The sequence below is a fragment of the Indicator indicator genome, chromosome 15, assembly GCF_027791375.1.
Source record: "Indicator indicator isolate 239-I01 chromosome 15, UM_Iind_1.1, whole genome shotgun sequence".
Taxonomy (NCBI): domain Eukaryota; kingdom Metazoa; phylum Chordata; class Aves; order Piciformes; family Indicatoridae; genus Indicator; species Indicator indicator.
In genome coordinates this window covers 10,098,135-10,121,104 of record NC_072024.1, presented here as the reverse complement: position 1 = coordinate 10,121,104, position 22,970 = coordinate 10,098,135, and the positions used below count along the sequence as shown (strand labels likewise).

The following is a 22,970-nucleotide window of genomic DNA, read 5'->3' as shown; positions in this document are numbered from 1 at the left end:
GGGAGGATATAGGACTTCATACACACCTCTCAAGCAACTGCTGCAGATCCTAATTTCCAGATATGTTCTTTTTTGCTGTCTGGAAACTAAATGCTCTGGGACAATGCTGATCTGTTCAAGAAGCAGCACATTATTTCACCCACCATTTGAGTGCCTTTTGGAAACAACACAAACCTAAATTTTTAATTTCTTTTGTTCCAGTCTATGTACTCCACCTCGGTCCTCAAGAAACCTATGGGGCCTTGAACTATTTTAGGTGCTGTAGGAATAAGTCAATGTGTAAATCATTACCTTTAATTTTCCTGAAAATACTTCTTCAGAATTGCTGCTTCAGCTGCCATTTCTTCCTCAGTCCTCCACTTGTCAGGGGAATCCTCTTTGTCATGTTGTTGCAACTTTTTTGAGGGAAGAAAAACAAGAAAAAAAACCATAAAAAAATAAGTATTTTGATTTTTTTTTTCAGTTTTATTGTCAAATTCAGCCTATGCCTCTATGAAACCAATCTAACTTTTCCACATGTCTGTGGGACAGAGGTACCAGGTGATGAAGAGTCGAAGGTTACTAGTTTAGAGTGGTGACAGTAGTTAATGGCTCTGATGGATTTATGATGATAATGCAAGGTGCCAGGGCAAATGGTAGGCAGTGACAGAGTTCAATCTTTGTGAGCTGATGGTCAGAGACCTTGCAAGTCTTTAATGCAAAGCTGGTAGGTAAGGTAATAGGATAACAAACACACTCAAGTAATTTGAGGTGCCCATTACATCAATGAAGTGAGCTAGAGAGAAGCTTCCTGGACACCAGGGCAGTAATTCATGTAAAATTTTCCTTCTGGCTTTTCCTCTGCCCATGGTTCCACCCTTCTCATCAAAGACCTATTGTGATAACAAGGCCCTGTCTCAGCTGCCTCCCACTGGCAGTTTATATCAGTAGTTTTCAGAAGAGATACATTCCCTCCCTGCCTGCAAGTGATTTGTCCTTCCTTGCCCCCTTGCTGAAAATGAAACACATTCCCTGCTCTAGAACCAAAATCTGCTATTTTTAGAACTATATTTCATTGATGATTTACCAAGGAAAAATATAAAAATGATGTGAAATATTTAATTTTTTAAAATCTAGTTTGCTTAATATACCCACAAAAAAAAGTTATCATGGCCATGATTATTTCAAATACATCCTTTACCTCTCCAAAAGGTGGGAGAAACTGACAGTTTTACTGCTTTTCAGAAGGGAGTTCTCTTTTATAGTAAATATAATGTGTCAGCAGTTGAATGACTATCAGTACCCTTGTACATGTGTCAAAGAATGCCTGATCCTCATCAAGAGAAGACTACATTTACAAACAGGAAAAACATTTGCATTAATGACTTAAAGTATTGAGCTTTCCAGTATGTCTCTAGGTACAGAGCACAGCACAGACTGTATTAACAGCATCACTGCTTCTGAGGAATATTACAGCATCGACTTTTTGTTAATGTCACAAAGTTGGAAATTAATGAATTTATACCTGTTAGTCCTGGAGAGATTTTAGTACAAAAAAATGAAGCAGTGAAAAAGCAAAGATGAAGCAATACTGAACCTGCTAAGCAAACTGCATTACTGTATACGGCATGCTTAGCAATAAAATAGGATTGTTAGCATATACCCAACTCACTTTTATTTGTGCTGTGCTTTTCCTATTCTGAATTTTGCTGCCAGCTATAGTCCTATGTAGTTTTACATTCTGCAGCACAGGTTTCTTCCTAGCTGCATTAGAAAGCCATTTCCTTTCATGCCAATACAATACAGTAGCTGTAGGCAAATTAAAGTGTGTTACTGTTCGACTAGTACAGGACTGATCTTCATTGTTACATTAGCTTTAGGTATCTTATAAATCCATCTGGTAATAATGCTCCAGAATTATAGAGAAAGCTTCAAAAGCCAGGAGCTGGTACAGTATATACACTGTCAAGATGCATCCTTTGTGTGCATGGGTCTGCTCTCACCCACTCTACACATGTATATGGTGTATAGGTACTACAGCTGAGCTGGCAATGAGAGGGAGTTAAAGGAAACAGCATACATCATCCTCTGCTTCCTATGGACTGTGAGAACTTGCACTTCTCAAGAGGATGCATCAGGACAGGCCAAGTGGTGGTAAATCAATTGCCTGAGGTGTGAGCTGTTTTTCTAAAAGAGCAATGTCTTGCCCACTCAAGCTAGCATCAGGACAGGCTACAGCAGGCAACAGCTAGAAGGCAAGAGGAGGCAGCCCCTCTTCCTCATGGACTCCTTACTTAACTTGCAAGAAGTGCTTTTAGTGCTGTTGTCCCTTTCTGCACAACTCAGGTGAGACCTGATCCCAGGAAGAGACTAGTCAAGTGAGGATTTGACATGTAGTTTTTGTTTTTATTTTCCCTGTTCAAAGAAAGTGAACAGTAATAAGAAGGCAGAAGTTGAAGTGGGTGTTCTTGCTGCCTAAATTAAAGCTATGTGAAGCTGCAGACCATGGTCACTTCTCAAAGCTGGCAAAGGAGAAAGTTTCTTTCACTACACAATTGCTAACCTTTAAAAATAATCAATCCTTGACTTAAGGTTAAAACAGATATATGGGGAACAGTAATGATTTTTGAAACTTGCCTGAAAACCTAACCTACCCCAGCCCTGGCTGTTGGGCACACAGCCCACAGTCCCACATAGCAAGACCCAGCCCAGCACCAGAGTGTGCTCAGGACAGCCTTGTCCTGCTCTGCCCTGGCAGGCATTTACAGCTTCCCATTCTCAAAAGATGCATCCACATTTTGTGGACACTGGGTATGAAAACCAACAGACTGCAGTTCTAAATCACTGCCACAGCTGGAGTAGTCATTGTTCAACTGACTTTTAAAATCTATTTCAGCATAAAATTGCTATCTCTACCAAAACCAGGTCCCAGGACTATTTCAAAACCTCTTTAAACCTCTTACTGTGTCAGTAATTTCTGAAGTGCAGTAAGCAATTATCACCCTAGTGCCACTTAGCTTCTGGTATTATCTAACCACTGCTGTAGAGATTTGGAAATCTCTCCCTGGTGGCTGTCTTCTCTACTACCATCATCTGCAGCTCCAGTACAACCCAAACCATATTACTACCCACTTTGAAGCACAACAGTTAAATTATGGATAACCTTGCTAGTTGATGTTCTGGATGCTAAACATCATGTGCCTTCAAGATCAATGGTACTAATAAGAGGAAAACTAATAAATAAAGGGCTGCTGGTATCACCTCTAGCTCAGGCATTCTACATGCTGTGAATTAACAGAGGTTGGAAAGCACAATAGAGGAACATTTGTGCTGAAATCTGCCCAGTTCTTCAAATCTCATAGCATCTGCTAGTGGTCTCCAATGGTGCCAAGGTATTTTGGTCACACATCCAAGGTTTGGTCTCACCTGCTTATTTCCTGTGTTCTTATGTGAGGTACTTTTCAAGGAGGTTCAGATTTCAGTGTGAGTGCCTCCATAAGCAAAAGATGCTTCCTTCAAACTTTTAAAAATAATTCCTTAAAAAGAGGCTAACACAGTCTCCAAAGTATTTTGGCTAGTGTAAAGCTACTTTTAGGAAAGAAGAACACACATATTTCACTATTGATTTAGAATCCAGGTGGGAAACAAACATAACAGTCAATACTCGTTTCTAAGGGACTCCTGTGCCTTGGGGTGTGTTCACATTCACATGCACATCCAAATCCCAGCTGTGCATCTTTACAAACATCTGACATGCTGTTGAAAGTTTGGATTATAGGGGGGAAACAACACACTCTTGCACCTGGCCTGCCTGACATGATTTTCCGTGAGAGGTTTTTGTCCAGATTCCCTTGGACAGTCTGAACAGAGGTGGGAATTAATTGATCTATGTCATTCATGAGACAAGGCCCCCATATTATTCCAAAGCTCCTAAACAACAACTGTTGCCTTTTTTTGGACAATGCATACTTCTAGGGGGAAACAATCCCTTTCCAAGAAAACCTGTGCATTTCCAGTTGTGAGAGGTAGCTGCTATTTCAAATGAGATGAAAATAGCATATGATGAGGTTACAAGAGTTGCTTCTGTGCAAAACACTGAACTAAAGGGAACAGGTTTTTCTCAGGGTCTTCCAGGAACATCTGTGGGGTGATGGGGTTATCACCAGGGGATTTCTGCAGGCACACTGAGCTCTCTTGACAAGTGCTCTTTGGTGGGTAGCAGGAGACTTCTTGCCTCCTTGAAACCCAGGTCCTTGAAGACAAAGCAGAAGTGAAGGGAAGCACAGTCTCTTTTCAGTAATGCTATGGTGATGTTGGCTGAAGTTAACCAAATACAGACTAAAATTTGCAATCCCTACAGTAAGTGAAAGAAAGTAGTATTAGGAAGCTGTAACAATTCAAGAAAATAAATAAAAGCTATAAGCTTTGGGTGACCCTAGCAGGAAAAGAGACAATGAGTGCCAAAATACAAGGGATGGATGTCCATGGTGTTTTATACTGACATGAGCTTAATCATCTAACTCTGACCAAATGCTTCCATTCCAGGCTGCACTCCAAGAAGGCAGCAGCATTTCTTGCTGTCTGGACAGCAATACCTTCTGCATGACACAGCCTTGGATTGGGGAGGGAGGTCTGCCTTGTATCGATGCGGGCCAGAGTGCACACCAAGGCCCAGAGAGGGCAGACAGCAGTCTACAATACCTTTTCTGTTGAGCTCCAAAGTAGTCACCATACTAAAACTGCTGGTCCTTAGCCTGTTTTCAGAAAAGAAAGGTGATGCTAAAGCACCACACCAGATAGACAAGATGTTCTACTGCAGAGCTCAGAAAGCCCCAAATTCTCTGAAGCCAAACCTGTTGTGGTATTACAGGAGTGCCTCAGAAACACAAGCATTACAAAAAGGTAAGTAACCAGATTACTGTAACTCAGATAACACAGGAAGGAGTGGATAGGATGAGAAAGCGTGAATATTTATTTTAGACAATCTCCATTACGCCTTTTTTTTTTTTTAACTTGCTGAACAAGCACCAAGACACACATTAGTCAATTCTCTAATCGTACTTGCCCAGCAAATTGCACACTGTATCTGCTCAACATTCTTCAAGCACTAAGACTCTTGTTTATAACTTAGTACATCTTCCTGCCTTGCAGTACAAATAAATGCAGTACTTCTAAGATATGCCCTTCTTTAAGCAGATCATTACTGATGTCTGACTTCTTGGGCTTCCTGATAAATTATCCTCTTCTTTCACCTCAAGCAGAAAACGCTCTTCCACCAATAATCTATGATGTCAGTCTTGATTACTTGTAAACAGTGGAGCTCTTTGAATATTTCTGCTTGTGAAAAGTATTCATTTTCTCACTCATGTTTCCCAGTATGAGATGCTGGCAGACCTGACAGCTGTGCTTTATGTTATTTTATTAAAGTTGTTAGTGCTGCAGAATGCTCCATGTTTTTATCGTTGCAATCCTTAAGGGAAGTGCAATATTGTTTTACAGCACATTTGCACTGGGGAACCTCTGCTCCTTGCCCTTTGTGGATGAGCCCAGAATTCTCAGTGCAACAGACTATAGAGGATCTGGGTCTGTAGTGTTTGAAGTAATCTCTGTTATGGTTTGCACTCTTATGCCGTAAAACTAACAAAAAAGCAACCTGTAGTAATATAGAACACTAGCCAAAAGTACTGGGGAAAAAAAGCTTTTATGGTAGTTAGCACTATTCTCACTCCCCATGAATATTTACTGTTGATAGTTAAGTTTATAACCTTCAATGTATTTAACTAAAACAAAAATTATAGTGATGGAGAGTAATTATGCCAAACTGCAGCAACATAACAAAACTCAGCTGCTTCAATGATTATAAAATATAATATTTTCAAAACCAGCTACTAACAAAAAACCCCAACAAAAACAACAACAACAAAAATAACACAACCAAAAAAACCAACCAAAAAAAACCCTAATTTTTGCCAGTAGGTTGGATTAGATATTAGGTGTTATGCAGCTGCTGGCATTCATTCTTACCAATACACCTTTGCATAGCCAAATATCTTTTCCATACTTAATTCCCACACTTGGTTGAACTCTGTAGAGTGGTATTTCAGCACCATTAACATGTGAACCACGAGAAGGCTGAGTCTCATCTACTCTCTCCAGTGGCAACCCTTTTGCAGACACTCAAGACAAAAAAGATCCCAGGGCTCCTATGAATACCTCTTCTTCCAACTCACTTGTGGGCCCAAAGCCATGTGATGAACAGACACCTACAGAAGATCCCTGCCCCTTTTCTTGTGCTGCAGCAAGTAGGTGTGGTGGGGCTTCACCCTGAGCATCCCACTGTGTGGAAGAAAAATTCGAGGAGTGAGCTGGCTCTGGCTCCTCAGCCCTTTGGTGATATGAAGGATCTGCTGGTCCCAGTGGTGAGTTCCAGCTTTTACATAAATTTAACTCCTGTATTGCCATGCCACCTTTGCCCTCTTTTCTCTGGCCTTGTCTTCCTTGCTCTTTTCCCCCCAGTGTTTTCTTTCCGTTCACTTGTCTTTATATTTAGCTTATATCCTCATAGCAAGACTTCATTTCTACCCCTCCCCATGATGTGATTAAATGTGACATTTACTGCCATTATCTGTACCTCCTGCTATGCTCTATCCTTTCTTCACCCTCTGCTGTCTCTGCTGAAGTGAGTGAGCTTTTTGGTGGGTAGCGTCGTCTGCTAGTGCACGCCTCCTGTCTCCATCCCATTTGCCTTCAGTTGTGGTCAGAGAGTCTCTATTTTATCAGCAATGCAAAGTGAAGAAGTAATGGATGAAGCACAGTGGCTTTATAAAGCAGGTTCTCACAGATGCTGCAATCACATGGACTTAAATCCCATTTTACCTACCTGGGGTAATCATTGCCAGAGCTCCCAAGATCCCAGCTGGGATCTCCCCTGCAACTGCTACAGGAAAGGCAGAACCACAGGCAGAGAATATGTGTGGCACGCTCCCCCTTGCCTACCTAAGAGATCACCTACAAGATATTGTGTTAAAAAAGGCTGCAAGAGGTCTGGGTGCCCCCAGTCAGCTGCTGCAAGACCAGGACTCATTTCTGAGTCTTTCTGCCACTGCTTCAACCCTGCAGCCCGAGCTGCTCAGGCAGTTCAATGTTTTCCGCATCTCTGGGCCCGTCTTCATGTTTAATTACAGCTACAAGGCTGCTGTAATTTAATTGCTCTAATTTATAGTGAACGCTGCAGAAAACCCCCACATCATGTAATTTTCTCATCTGCTGCCATCACTGAAGATGTTATATCATACCAATGTCTGCATTTGCATGAATCAGAAATCCCTGATTTTGGGGTGGTTTATACTTGCTGCATTAAATCAGAGTTTATTTAAGGAGATGGAGCAGAAGCCCAAGTTGCCTGCATTCTCTATGAGAGACATTTTTTTAATGATCTCCTGGAGAATCCTTTTCCAATTGTTTCATAATTTCTATATGAAATACACTGCCACCTCACAGCTGCTGGTATTATTGCTGCAAAGCAGAGATTCCACTGGAAATCTCAGTTTATCAAAGCTGTGTTTTAGCAAGCAGAGGTGGGTTGGGTTTTTTTCTTTTTTTTTTCTCTTCTATCAACTCTGTCATAGTGACTGCAAATATTTTTTCAGTTTTCTTGTTGTGCTTTGGGGAAAGATGTGAATCTCACACTTCACATGGACATATGAGTAACTGCATCCTTTTTAGCAAAGCACTCAGATGAAGAGGATTTTGTGTAAACTCACATGGAGGTTAAGTAAAACCCTTAAGCATATGTGTTTAAGTGCTTTGCTAAAATAAACTCTATGAACGCTAGTTTCTAACCATTCTGCATACAAAATTGATAAGAAAAAGAATAAATCTAAAAGAGATCCTAAGACATTTGCTTTTGAAAGTATAAAAGACAAGCAAGCCCACGAACAGAATGATGGTTGTGCAGAAAACACAGCTGCCATTCGGTGAAATATGTAGATCACACTCTGAAGAGCTCACATCTTGACAGACTTCCAGTTTGGCTGCAATTGAGATAAAATTCTTGGAAAGTGAGCACATTACAAAGAAGATACTTGAAAGAATATCCACTGGGGTAAGAAGTCCTGCCAAAGACAAAGAACTGCTTTTTACAACCTGATGTAAGCCAGGCAAGAATCTGTAAAGGTGTTTGGACATATTTTCACTATGCCCATTACCCTCCTAGTTAGCAGATAATGCTACAAACATCTCTGCAGTCTTCCTAACCCAAGAAGAAAAGGTAGATGACTGTGGGGAGCTGTTTAATGTCACTGACTAGAGAAGGCTGCCTACACTAGAGAAATGTGTTGCACAGAGACCTGGGTAAGAAATGGCAATGTCATCAATGTGATAATGTTGGAGGAAACGTTATCCTCCAACACAGCCTGCCATGCAACATTACTCATTTGGAAAAAGGCTATTTTTAATCAAGGAAAAGCACTTTAATCAAGGATAGAGTCAGTGATTCAAAAATTTCATGCAAGTGCATGTATTACTTGACTGAAAGCCTTTCCCCAAAAGGTCAGAGCTGCAGAGCGATGTGAATGTTCCACTCCAAGAGCAGAGATAACCTCCAGGTGCCTGTATCAGGCTGATGTATTCTGGCTCCTGACATAGAGTTTCAAAGTCAGAACTACCCCTGCTAATCTTCTTAACTTTAGACAAATATTTGCCATACCCTAAGCACACTCAGTAAGATTCATGATGTGCCAAGGAAGACACGTGTGTTAGGGAGGTTAAGTTGGTTTGTTTGTTTTCTTTGTATTCTTCTGCCAGCACAAAGAAAATCAGCAGGTCCTATGGCATCTGCACAAAGCCAGTTCATAAAGCAGGGAGACATGAGCCCACTGCATCTATAGGAACTGCAGGAAGCGCCTGAAATGGTCAGAGCAGAGAGATTTCTTCTTTGAGCAATTAGCTTATTCCTTTATTGGCTTTTGTTCCCATTAAACAAATCCCAACCCTCACTAACACCTTCTGAAATTAAGAAGAAAGCATTCACTCAGTGTGTCCTGGAGCAAGTCATATTCTGAGTCACTCTCTCCACTGACTGTAGGATGTTAGGGAGCCTTCAGATGTCTAAAATGACACATACCTCATGCTTGAGGCAAGCCACTGGGGTTTCACCACCTGCTTTTGTGTGTGCTTCTCAGGGAACCATTCACTCACCAACAGACCTTCCTAACATGGTCCTGTCTGCACTTCTTGCAGCATTCAGGATCATGGCACTCCTGGATGAAGCTACATCCCCAGGACAGCCTTTTCCCCTAGGCATCCCTCAAGTAGTTCTTTAGCTTTCAGCCTTGCCTCTGAGATTGCCACTCTGGGATTTAAGCAGTCAACACCCTCTAGTAAGAAGGTACTAAAATAGGTTGAGGAATAAATTGCTCTCATTTAACATTCACTCCTAAAAATATGGCTGCATTTATGATGTAGCATATTGTTTTATATACTGTTTTGCTATAATAAGTCATGTTTAAAATGTCATGACATTTAAATCAACAGCAGTAAGAAGGAAATGCTGAAAAAGAGCAAGATGATCAAAAAGGATTTGAAAAATCCTGGTGAAATGTTATGGGCCAAACACCCTCATTATAGTAAAAATAAACTCACAAGGGAGCTTGAAACTCATCTCTGAGAAACCCATTGTAGAGAAACACACTCCTCCCCTCCAGGTCTCTGTGTCATTGTGGTTGTCCCTGCATCCAGTGGCTAAGGAGTAGGTGTCACCACCAGCTGGATAGCAGGGGCTGACTGTGGTCAGAGGACTCTGGCACCCCCAGCAAAGCCTTCTCAGTGCTCTGCAGTCACCTTACAGGTTTAGCCTCCCTGTGTGCTGCCCTTTGCCACCGAGTCACCACAAAACTCTGCAGAGTATGTCCTTGGAACTTGTTAATGCCATTTGTCTCAGCGAGGAGCTTCATTTCAATGCCTGTGCTAAGTTATATGAATGAACTTTACATATAATATAAAAGCCTACTTTAATGTGGCTTCATAGCCTTTGAGGAGACAGAGACTATCTACCACTGATGATCTACATGCATAATGGCAGGTTTTCACCAGAAAGACCTTTAATGTTAAAAAGAAAATAGCTTGGATCAGAGGAGCTACTCTGTTCCTGCAGATTCAGTGCTCATCTTTTATATCAGGTCTGGACCCATATGCCAGCATCCCTCACTGCTGCCTCCAAGCTCCCTCACCCCCCACCAAGGGAAAAAACAACAACAACTGCAACAACAAAACAGATGGTGATGCAACGAAACATTAAACCCAGTCCCAATACCTGAGCCATACCATGAATATTTCACTGAGGCATGGGGTAGAAAAGACAACAAAATGACCTTTTCTAGCATCTTAAGGGATATCTAACCTGGTAATTGCTATAGACACACTGAAGACACACAAGAGGGAGACCAAGACTATCTAAAAGAAGCTGTGTATATTTTTTAAAATTAGCATCTCAATGTTCCCATTATAACCTGCCAATATGAATGACATTTACTCTTGCTCTGAGAAATGAAAAACTCTAAAAGACAGACTGCATTAAGAGTCTATTGATATTCCACTGACCTCGTGGCAAAAGAACCAGGCAAGTTTTGTCAAGGGCAAATACCCCAGAGTCTGCAAATTCATCTCTTCAAGTAGTAGTAAAGGGGGGAAAAAATCTTCAGTGCCTAGAATATTTATAAAACTCAGTGGAGGTTCATAGTTCTTGATGTCTTGATGGCAGTGGATGGCATCAGGTCCAGCTATGGGAGCAGAACTGGAGATATCTGATGGTCAGTCATCTTCTTCAGCTTTTCCAAACAGTTAATGTTGCCATAAAACTTATGCAAGAAGTTCTCTTGAGAGACATCATATGGGGTTTTACCCAACTAACGTTTTTCCTGTTGTATAAACTTTGCAATATGTTATCCCTAGCAGAATATGGTCCAAGATTGGATGGGATGGGTGGATGCAGGAGGCTATGCAAGAGGGCCATGCATTGCCTTCCCAGCATTAGTGGAAAGACCCATACAAAGGAAGAGGAGGAACAGTGAGGAACAGATTGGTATTGTTCAAGTATGCTCCTTCATCCCTCACATGAACTTCTTAACTCATATACTAAATCAAATGAGAACAAAAAGCCAGACTAGGAAGCCCTTATTTACTTGGTGAAACTCAGGCTGATACAACAGTGGCTTTTTTTTCAGGTGGTGAAGGGGCACAGGCTACCTTTATTTTAAGGAAGAGGAATCTCTTTGTTCCAAAATGCAGTGTTTGCCTTCTGTTCAAGTTGATTTTCTGGGGAATAAGACCACAGTTGTAGCCACACAATACCCACATGGAAGAACAGGGATGGCGTAATAGCCTGGGAATATAAGATTTTGCAATTAATCTCAGTGAAGGGACTGTGAATTTGGGGAGAATTAATTTTAGCTGGATACATGTTGCAGTTAATTAAGGCTGATAGCTGCTCCTAGTAGGAAGGTGGTTTTGATGAAAATACATTGAAAATCTTATTAAACTGCCTCAGAAAAAAAACAGTTGCCATTGCCCATGCTACCACCTCCCAGACATCCCCACATTTCTGTGTAGGAATTACAAACTGATAGCATTTGCATAACAATTATTATTTAATATGTAGACTTCAGTATCACTGCTTTTGGACAGAATTAACATTCAAACATCAGAGCACAGACATTTTAGAAATATTAATATGGAAAAGTCCCAGAAACCTTCTTTGTTAGCAGTATTTTTGCAGTTCTGTTCCTGTGATGATGCCCCAGAAGCAGATCACCACCTTCTCTCACCATGATTCAGAGGACATGCTTCAGAGCTACAGAAAATCCCACACTATATGGATGAGGTGATCACATGAACATTGGAGGATGGAGGGTAGGAAGGGCACAAAGACCTAAAAGGCAACCCAAACATTTCCAATTTTCAGAGACAAAAAAGTAATTTTGTTTGCTTTCAGTTCAATCAGTTTGTTCGTGCCTTAGGAAACAATGAGATCAACAGGAATGAAAGCAATTTCCAGCAGATATGAATAAAACACGTGGCTCAGCTAAGAGGAGGTTATACATTACTCCAGAAGCTCAGTCAAATACGAGTGGATTAAGTGCTCTGAGAATGGATCCAGCATGGGTTTGCTTCATCTCAATTTGCCAGACTAGGAATTTGCAGGTTTCCCACTCATTCTTTAGGAGGGAGTTGATTGAGGAATAGGTTATACAGTCACATACTCTGTGGAGGACTTGCAAAATAATTGTATTTATTTAGATACAATTTGAAGTCAGAGCAGGGTACCTTGCAAGCAGAACTTCCACAGAAGGTTTGCTATATTTTTCTCTCCTTTCTTTAGGTCTTTTGTTTGTTTGTTTCTATTCTTTTAAAAACAATCTAGCCTTCATGCAAAAATAAAAAAAAAAATCATGTTCTCAGTCTGTGTTTCCAGAATTTTGCTGTGCACACACTTGGGTGTACAAAGGCTCACAAGCTCTCCTCATTCATTCTGACCTCTAACCATTCTTCCATTGCATTTAATTGCAGAGGACACTGTCTTCACAGCTTTATTTTTCATATGACATCTTGTGAATTGCTTTTAAGAAAAGCCATTTACACAACTTCTATATATATGTAAACTAGTACTCTAATGTCACATTCTTGTTTGCACATAGCCTTGTACTCGTGTCAGCTAATCCTAATGCAAAAAGCAAGTGGCCCTTCGTATATCTCAGTTAGGGAACAGCAGCGTGGATTGTCAGAAAACAAAAGTTTGACTGATACTATGCAAAATCTGTTCCATTGGGAAATTGGCACCTTGCCCATCATCTTCCACAAAGTTCAGTATCTTTGTCAGTGCTCATCTACTTGACTTCTTAATTGTCTGTGTTCACTGGCTGCATCAAATGGAGTTTTCTTTTTGCTTTTGCTCACTGCGTATTACATCTTTTAATCGGCATATTTAATTACTTACCACAATCTGCCATGCCAGATTTTCTAAGCATTAGTCTAATTAACTTAAGCTTGATAATTATGTTTCAGATATCATAACAGTACACACAGAACTTGCATATTATGCTCTTGGCTTAGCTGTTTCTGATATTTTTCTTCTATTCGTACTTTTCACTTTTTCCTTTTGCCTTTTCTCTTTCAGTACAGGGTGGGAGTGCAAGAAGAAAGAGAAACTGCTGTTCTGTTTTAGGGACTGGAAGGTTCTCTAAAAGCAAAAGCCAGCTGTTTCTAATAAGAACTCATCAAGTAAGTCAACACAAATTAGAACAGATCCACAATGCAAGGATTTTCTCTTTTTAAAAGGATGAAATATAATGATGTCACTGAAGAAAGAAACTTGAGCTTCTGACAGCAGAAATCATGGAGGATTGAAGTACAGACCTAGAGCACTTACTGGACAGCTATGAAGGCACTCAGACTTTCTGCAGGTCTCCAGCCTGAGCTACTCTAATGATATGCCTGTTGGCGACAGCATGTCGCCAGGGAGGCAATAAATAAGTGATAACATGCATGGGACCTGGCACACATACCTTTTCAGCACAGAAAGATCATCCCTCACAAAGTGATGCAGGCTATCTGGGCACATGAGATACGCAAGCCTGAGACCCCAAGTAAGAGTAAATAGAGGCAAAGGACACTTAAGTCACAGTAACAAAGGAAAGCAAAAGAAGTCTGTATAGATTTGCATTTGGCTTTCTGATGAAGAACAATTCTTTTCACTTCTGTCCAACTCACTTTGATATCCTGCTTTTACAATGGCAAATGCATCCTGCATTGTTTGGTTTGCCTTCCTCCTGAATGGAAGCCCAGTGGCAGATGGGGCAGAGCCAGGAATCATATGGTATGCTTTGGGTTGGAAGGAACCTCAAAAGGTCATGTAGTCCAGCTCCCCAGATCCCCTCTCCCTGCTCCCAAAGATCGTGGATCTGCCTTGCTGACTGGAGTCCAGCAAGCCACCTTCAGGATCCAAAGGCACCCAGACCACAACATGGGTATTTGGGCTGCAAATTCATTGATGTTATACCCAAGCTAATAGTTCATTTGTTTGATTTTTGGGTACAGTGGTACCTGAGTGTTGTCAAGTCCACTTCAAGAACCACACCAAAATCTCTGCAGTTACTCCAGTATTATTGGTGAGGATTTAATCAGCCATGAAAGACTGAAAGACTGCTCAAGTGCTCCTATTTTTAACACAGACATTATGGATATGGAGACATGGACAGGCAGTTCCTCTTGTTGAAATCACCCTCATTCAAGCCCTTATTTTCAAGTGACTGAAGGGCTGTCACCCCTGACAGAAAACATTACCAGCAGTCAAGGAAGTAATCAGGATGGCCAGCACATAAATAAGCATAACATAAATCTGAATATTAGTAATTAGCATTTGATTCAATCAGACTAAAACGTTCAGACCACTGTAGCAGCAATTCCTTATAGGAAACTATTTAACATTCCAATTATCTTTAATGAATTAACCTCAAAGTACGGCTGAGGTGCAACATCCTAAGAATCCCTTTGCTCATCTACAGTCCACTTGCAACTAATTTCACTTCACAAGCCTACCTCAATTAACATTTTTCTGTATTTCACACATGAGTAACTGCAGTACTGAAATATGCAATCCTTTTCTAAATTCCTAAGCTGAGATGCCTTAATTTTTCTTTTATTTTATTTTTCCTTTTTTTTTTTTAATTCTATAAATGCAGGAAAATAATTTCCTGCTACTATCTCAAACCAATTAAAATTCTTTTTATATTGGCTTTGTATCTCTTCAATATATGTATGAACCAAAAAAGTCCTATTTTTTTTTCCACATAATAATTACTTGGAATTGATCTGCTATGCAGCACTCCAAAGACAAAGGGGCTTACAATTAGCAAGTTTTAAACTTTGGTTTACATTTTTCATCGCTAGAGTTTTTAAAGAATGGTTTTGGTTGAATGTTTTATATTAGGAAAGTAAACTCAATCAAAGTGAACTATCTGAAGTTGAAAAAAATAATTTTAAAAAGTGCAAATTTATTGATAGGCTTGGAAGAAAAAAAAAACCACCAAACAAAAATAACCACATAACCTTAGTGGCAACTAGGTAACTATAATAGCACAAAGAGCTATGGCAAAACAAAGACCATATATAATATATATAATAACATATATATATATATATATATAACATATATAATAACAAAGACCATGTATAATAGACCTTGTGTATTATGTAGCATGGATAGAATGGCAGGTATCTCACTGTATGATCCTGAAGAGTGGTCTCTAAGATAGGTTATAGACTGGTTCAGGCTTCCCTATCTGCATAGTAGGGCAACTGCTGGACCTGACTCTTTGCTTCCCTTTGGTCTTTGCATAAAAAGACAGTGGCATTTAATATAATTCCTGCTTTAACTGGGAAATGTGGTGAGGTAGCTCTTGCTTTGCACGGTGGTTGTGGTAAAAGGAGCAGCATTCTTGAACAGATTATATATCTGACGTTATTTTCCTTTCCCTCCCATGTTTGCAGCATTATTTTAGCATTAAGAAAAATGAACACACATGTAGATAACAGCATCCACGCAGCAATATGGCATAGCTGTTATTCTTCTTACAGGCATCCAATTTAATTTTATCATCAAATACCACACAGCACAAATTCCTCTGTTCTGTTCCTTACTGATTTTACCCTCAGTTTAGATCTCAGCATTCTGTGCTGTGCATATCACCTAGAGCTCACTGCAGAGGAGAGACATCGGGATACAGCACATGAACCCTTCTCATCTCAGGACTCGGATGATTCCTCTCCATCTGAAATACCCATGTGATGCCACAGAGTTTTGCTGTCATTTCTTCTCCCAGCTACTAAGTAAGACCATAATGAAGTTACACAGATAGGGACACAGATATAACTTGCCCATATAGCTACATAAATAGAGTTCATTTTCTATATTATTTTTTTTTATTACAGATAGGGATATGCATGGCCTATTTGGTTACATGAGCAAATCCGTGCCCTGAAAGATGATGTTCTCATTAAGCAAAGCTGCAAGTCCAAATCTTATCTAAAGTGCTGTTTACTGCTAACAGCCAACATGCCACAGAGCATAAATCTTTCACTATTGCCACTCAAATTGAGAGCACCCCATAGCAAATTCTGACAGCTAAAAAAAAATATTAAATAATAAGGTAAGAGAAGAACATATATTAATAATCAATATCTGCTTAATTTAGCTAACATTATAAGCTAACATTTTTAGACAGAATTTTTTTTTATTATCACACCATTTCTCTCAGAGAATACTGAATATTGTAACATTTTACCCTTACCTGAATTTTTACCAGCCCTTGATTTTTGTAGCATACTACACTCGACAAAGTCTAAGCAGTAGTTAAAAATAAACTCTTTGCTATCATCCTATTTCCACTACTTCCATTTATAACCAACACCACACTACATTTATGCATGAATCTGTTCTTCTTTCAAAACCTGTTTCAAGCCTGATCTTACTCATGCTCTTTGTCAAATGTCACCAAGCTCCTGGAATGGATTTGGACCACACAGCCAAATCAGGAAGAAATTCCTTACATCAAGTGGGCACTTTAAGCCCCCAGCAAGTGTCCAAGGCCAAATCTTTGCTTGGTGCTCCACTTAAACTAATGCACCCTCCACACCTCTGCCCACACAGGATCACAGGATATTAGGGGTTGGAAGGGACCCAAAGAGATCAAGTCCAAGTCCCCTGCCAGAGCAGGACCATACAATCTAGCACAGGTTGCACAGGAATGCATCCAGATAGGTCTTGAAAGTCACCAGAGAAGGAGGCTCCACAACCTCTCTGGGGAGCCTGTTCCAGTGCTCTGTGATCCTCACAGTAACAGAATCCTCCTCATTTTGAGGTGGAACCTCCTGTGCTGTAGTTTATACCCATTACCCTTTGTCCTATCACAGGATACAAGCAAGAAGAGCCAGTCCCCTCCCTCTTCACACCCAGCCCTCAGAGATTTATAAACATTTATTAAATCCCCTCTCAGTCTTCTCTTCTCCAGACTAAAAAGCCCCAGGTGTCTCAGCCTCTCCCTATAGGGCACGTGCTCCAGTCCTTCTCCTAACAGTCTTGACAAGGTCATCCTTCTTCCAGGAAGGTACCTTACAGCCAGACTTGAGCCTGCAGGGTACCAGTTCACTGCCTCCTATCACAGCTTACTGTCACTGCTATCTGAACTGATTACTACTTCTTTTATTTTTTTTTTCCTTATTTATATTTGTAAAGTTTGCTTTAGATGACGGGATGAGAGTGCCAATCATCCAGAGACATTTCAGGAGGTAGTCTCAAGATGTGAGGAAAGCTACAAATACTGTATTAGTGAGTATTTCTGTTACACAGATCAATCTGAGAGTTTCCATTCTTCCATTTAATCTCTGGAGTTTTGGAGCATCAGTAAAAATGTGGCTGAATTCATTATTAAAAAAAAAAAAAAATTAACCCCAGTTCACAGTTTAAAAAAGCCTCCTGAAAAATAACATTGTGAAGCATCTCATGTCCATTGCTTAATAAAGGGGGAAGGAAAGACTGAGAATAAGCTAAAGAAAGCAAAATAGTTTGTACCAGCTTGCTGCACTAAGCCTTTGCTTACCACATGAAGAGAGATCTTGTGTTGATTTTGGCACCAGTAGGACAAGCCTATTATCTCCAACTCATCTAATAAGATCCTACAAAGGAAGGACATTTTCTCTAGATAACAATTTTATCAGTAAATCAGAAGCTTATTCATGGCCCCACTCAGCAGTGCATTTAAGTTCTCTTTTAATACTAAGTGCGTGCTTAAATCCTGTTTGAACTCACTTAAACTGATCACTTGCTTAGATGCTAAAGTGAGATTGCACTGAATATCAGTAGGCATATATATAATTTAAAAAACCCTTCTGAGCCTAACAAGCATAGCTGGCTGTGTGTTACTCATTGTCCACATCTGAGGGTAAGGACTCTTGCTTTAATTAAAGTGATAGAGTGAAGACATCCGAGTATTCACTTATTAAGGCAGTGAGCACAGTGCAGCACAAGAAATTAAGTCATAGTGGGAGCCAGAAAACTGCATGAAGAGCTGGATTGAACTAGGGAAAAATTATGACAAATAGGTTTAAATTCTTCAGGAAGATGTTATCTGCTAGTCCAAAATAAAACATTCTTACAAATTTTAGGAAAGCAACACTTCCTTCATTCTTAGCATCTCTTCTCTTGCATCTTCAGAAGCTTCTCCTGTTATCACACTTTTCCACTGTCATGTTTCCATTGTAGCTAATGAACACTTACTAATATTTATAGTATTCTTGTGCCTCAACATAGAAAAGATGCATGACACTTAAGGGGTTAAAAAGAGACCCAGGCAGGGAGGATCACAATCTTGCAGTGTTTATTCATAAGCATTGTCCTTATTCACCAGCATGTGTTTTGACCCACTGTGATAATTGGGGTCTGCAGGTCTTCCCTAATTGTGAGCTCAGCACAGGAAAAGTGTGGAACCTCCCCAATCTGCAAACCTGTAATAATCACTATTGATAAAAACAGGACTTAAAGGAAGGAGCCACCCAAACAAGCTAGATCTGTACATAAACTCAGAATTGTGATGAACACAGAATAAATTAGGAGTAGATCATAATTGGCACATCCACATTTACATTGAATTTGTAAAAAAATAAGGTGAATTATACCTACTCTAATAGTCCCTCTGACTTTGGAGCTTCAAAAAGAGGTAGTGTGAGAACAAAAGGGGTGAAATAGGCTCCACTGAAAGTGGGGAGAGGGTTCCTATTTGCTCCAGACACTCAATTTCTGTCACAACTATTCTGAGGCCAGGACTCTGATCTGCTGCTGTTGAAATAGGTACATCACCATCACAACCATCCTCCCCTCCCTTTGTGTTTGCTCTCCCTCCATTATGTTGTTCTTCTCTCACTTTCACCTTAATCTGACACCTAATCTGATGCTGTGCAGTGTGACTGGAGGGGGTACCTAATCCAACAACAGTGAGAGGACAACCTCGAAAGGGGCTTGGCATTTCTGATGTAGAAAGCAAGAACTGAGAACCAATTTACTGTCGAGTCTTGGTGTCCACAGGACTGTTTCTGCTAACGGGCTTTCAAAAGCATATTCAAATGAATAGCCCCATACAGCCCTTAACACTGATGTCAGAAATGACATGGAGTGAATTTGGTGCATTGGTCTGTGAGGAGAGGTGTACTGCTTCCATTTCTGTCTGCCACTACAACAGAGATAAAAATTTCCTGCTGCTTCCCTGTGCCTACAAAAAGAGCATCCAACATCCATAGGTCCTTTCTTTAAAGACACATTTTTAATAAGGATTGAGTAAAAACAAAACAAAAACAACAACAAAAAAAAAACACAGAACAAAACAAAAAATAAAATCGCATATTTGCATATTTTCCCCAGCAACCACTTCTGCATTAGATCAGCCTTTGGCTGCCTTGGCAAAGAATAAAATCATAACGGGGCTCATCGTGGAACTGCAGATAAAGCAAACAAACCCTGTCCTGCCAGGCAGCTGCTGCTGCTCACATCTGAGCTGCTGGTAGCAGAAGACCAGGGCACCTCTTGCTGCTGGTTAATTCTGCATTATCTGGGATAAGCCCTGGAGCCAGCACAGTAACTCTGGATTTGTAGAGCTGTAATGAGGCTTTGATCTAATGTCATAACAGGTGCAGGCTGCGAGTCAGGCCCCACTGGTGGCAGAATTTGACCCAGCCAGGGTCAGTGGAAAAACACCCATTGGCTTCACTGGAAGCTCGTTCAGCATTTCGGTGCCAGCAGGGGAAAAAAGCTCAAAAGGTCACACAGAGAAAACATAAAGGGGAAATTGTTCCAAAGCACAAGAAGCTGCTTCAATTTTTGTGTTTGGGCTGGCCTATCAGTTTGATTTTCAGCAGAGCAATGTATCTTACCATGCAGCCTCCCCTAACTAACTAACTAGGCAGGAGCATGATCAGTTTTAAAGGAAATCATGGGTTTGTCTGCAGAAAACTCTATTTCACTGCATCAGGCCCTGTGCTCTCATACTATTTTTTATTGATCAGAATACCTCAGGCTATTAAGTTTATTAATTAAATGATAATTTTTTTTTTCCTGGTGAGTATACAAGGAGATAAATGCCTTGCAAATAAACTCAGAGCTTGCAGGCTGAGTCATGTGGTGATTTCGAAGTCATTTATCGTTGTCTCTTCTCCCCCTCAGCAAAAAAATAATCATTGCCACAATGTTCTGCAAGTCTAATGTTGCTGTGAAATGTGCAACATAAAGAGATATTTTTCATTTCCAGCACAATTATACCAAGCTTTTATGTTATACTAATTTGTAATTGCAATGCTAACAAGAGGATATGGATAGCTGCTAACCCATTTAAGCACAAATTGCCACCCTTCTGAAGTAGAGAGTGGTCTGACCTCATTGGCTGAAGCCAACCTTTGTAGAGGCTGCATTCAGATTCAATTGTCTCTGTTGTTCAAAGACAAGTTTGCATATGCCTGATTTTTCATTTCTCTTCTGAGCCAGGCCTGAGGTTGTTGGGTGATGCTTTAAATCTGAGAGAACTTACCCTCAGTTCTGTTGTTCCTGGTACTGAGTCACTGGAAACCATCCCATGGGAAACAAGTGCCTCTTACCCCATCACCCACTTCAGAGCAAGCAAAGAAGGTGATCGGGTGCCTGATAAGCTCACATGGAAAAACATCAGGGTTCTTTGATCAACGTTGCAAGCAAACTGTGGATGCCAACTGAAACCAGTTAGAAAGGCCAGGTAACAGCAGAAACCCAAACAGCAAGTATCCAGGTGAACAGAAAAGGGTGTAGGTCCACTCTGGAAGAGATAGGAAAGTTGCCAGGGACACATGAGGACATGTTCAGATACAGCAGTGGAGGTAGTTCAACAAATGGACAGTCAATCTAAATAAAATCTCTAGACAGTAAAGAGGCCGCATGAAGCTCCCACTCACAATACATAGTTTTAATACACAGTAGCATAGCTATGCTTTAAGTGTTTGTAATTGAATGCACAGTGAAGCTGAACCCATTCCAGCATCCCTTATTTTCCTCTTGCTTTAATAGCACCTTTATTTTCAAAGATCACCATCAGGACAAGTATACAGTGTGCAGATTAACAGCTGAAAGCCTGGGCAGTCAGAAGGAGGTTGGAAGAGGGGAAAAAGGTATGAACTGGGAGCACCTTAAATAATTAATCTGAAACTGGACTGGTGTTCTGCAACAAGACAAATCAGCAACAGTTGACATCATCTATATGTTACTCTGCATTAACTGCAGTAGCCCACAATGTTTTCAGACCACAGGATGGTAGTAGGACTGGAAGGCTGACATGGGCTCCTCTTGTGCTGAAGTCCACAAAGGTGCACTCTGCTAGTCTTAGTGAAAGTAACTGAGAATGCAAATAAAGCAGCCTAATTTTTGTGGTCTTTGAGCTAAAAATTGCAGCTTTTTTGTTTCTTTAGTAAGAATAGTTTACAATATTCTGGGAAAGTGAAGTGTACTGGACAGCACGAAAAGGAACACAGCAGCATATAGGAAAAGAATGGTGACCTCTTGTGTAAAAAACAGATTCCAATATGGATTGGTTTTCCTTTAACATGCTTTTCTCAAGCCAAGCCAGACTAAAAAGCCTCCTAGATTTGGCCCACATATTTCTCAACCTTAGATCACCTGCACCTTAGATACAAAATACAAAACATTAGTTTCTTTTCTCCAGCATTTACTAATACCTTAAAAATCACAGCATTATTTCTCATCGATGATACCCATGGTTTTGTGAACTAGTCTGGAGTAAGACAGGCTGATTTGCAATGTCTCATTCAAAACCAACTTAGTAAGAGCCAAATTCTCCTACATTTGCAGTGTGGCTCTACCAGTTTGGATCTGGAAGAGTGGCTTAGCACAAAAAGAAAAAGATAAAGAAGCAATGAAAGTAAAGGCAGGGTTCTGATCTAGTGTGAGGTGTCCCTGCCCATGGCAGGGGGGTTGGAACTAGATGATCCTTGTGGTCCCTTCCAACCCTGACTGATTCTGTGATTCTATTCTATGGTTCACATGGATATATTTTAAAAGAAATGGCACAGGAATATAGGGTAAAGGGCTCTAATTTTTCTTCTTCCTTTCTGCAAGGAAGCAGCTGCCACAGCACCAGCCTACAGGCAGCTAAGGGACATCTGCAATTCCTTCGGGGAGCCTTTGGACGTTGTTCTGATAACACATTTGACAGTAAGTGCAAGAGACCTTTTTGACATCTTCCAGCCAGAAAGTAGGGCATGGTGTTAGCAGCATGCACATGTACACTACACACAAGTCCTTTGGCCTGGAGCACAGAGACCACATTCTCCACAAACCCACAGCCATCATGCCTCTGCCAGCAGCATGCAGGTCAGACAGCTCCTCACACTCTAAACCAGGCTGCTTCCATCGAAGCAGCTCAGGGGTATTTCTGCAATATCCCAGCCTGTTTTCCAGAGCTGTCTACTTACTGGTCCAAGTCAACATCCATTAATTAAAAGATTAAAAGAACCATAAAGTGTTTAAAGAAATCAAGACCACGAACGTCCTGTGGCAGCGACGCTAAGAACCAGCGATGCCACACCGAGTGCTAGTTTGTCAACCTTTGCTACTTATGCAATTCACAGCCAATTTAATTAAAAATATAACAGATCTGAAAGCTGCGAAAATACTTGCAATGACAATCAGTCATTTGATAATGGTTTGAAAGAGCTATTCAAAGGGAACTGTAAGCAAACTTTTCCAGGACTGAATAACAAGGGCATTACAGTTCCAGCCATTAATGTCATGGGTTTTAAAAAATTAGCTGTCCAACCTCGACCTAAAAAGTAAGCGATTTTATCCCTCATACCACATTTACAATCAAAATATGTTTATAAAAGCTACAGTAAATTTCATGTTTATGAGC

At 40.5% G+C, this 22,970-nt stretch overlaps 1 protein-coding gene across 1 annotated transcript in view; it reads right to left on the bottom strand.

The window, feature by feature from the left end:
- Positions 1 to 293: 293 nt before the first annotated feature.
- The window catches only part of FHIT (fragile histidine triad diadenosine triphosphatase), a 421,294-nt gene continuing 398,617 nt past the window's right edge, over positions 294 to 22,970 (bottom strand). The window contains exon 5 of the mRNA XM_054387530.1: positions 294 to 395. Coding sequence (XP_054243505.1) covers positions 294 to 395 — 102 coding nt within the window. The remainder of the gene's footprint in view (positions 396 to 22,970) is intronic.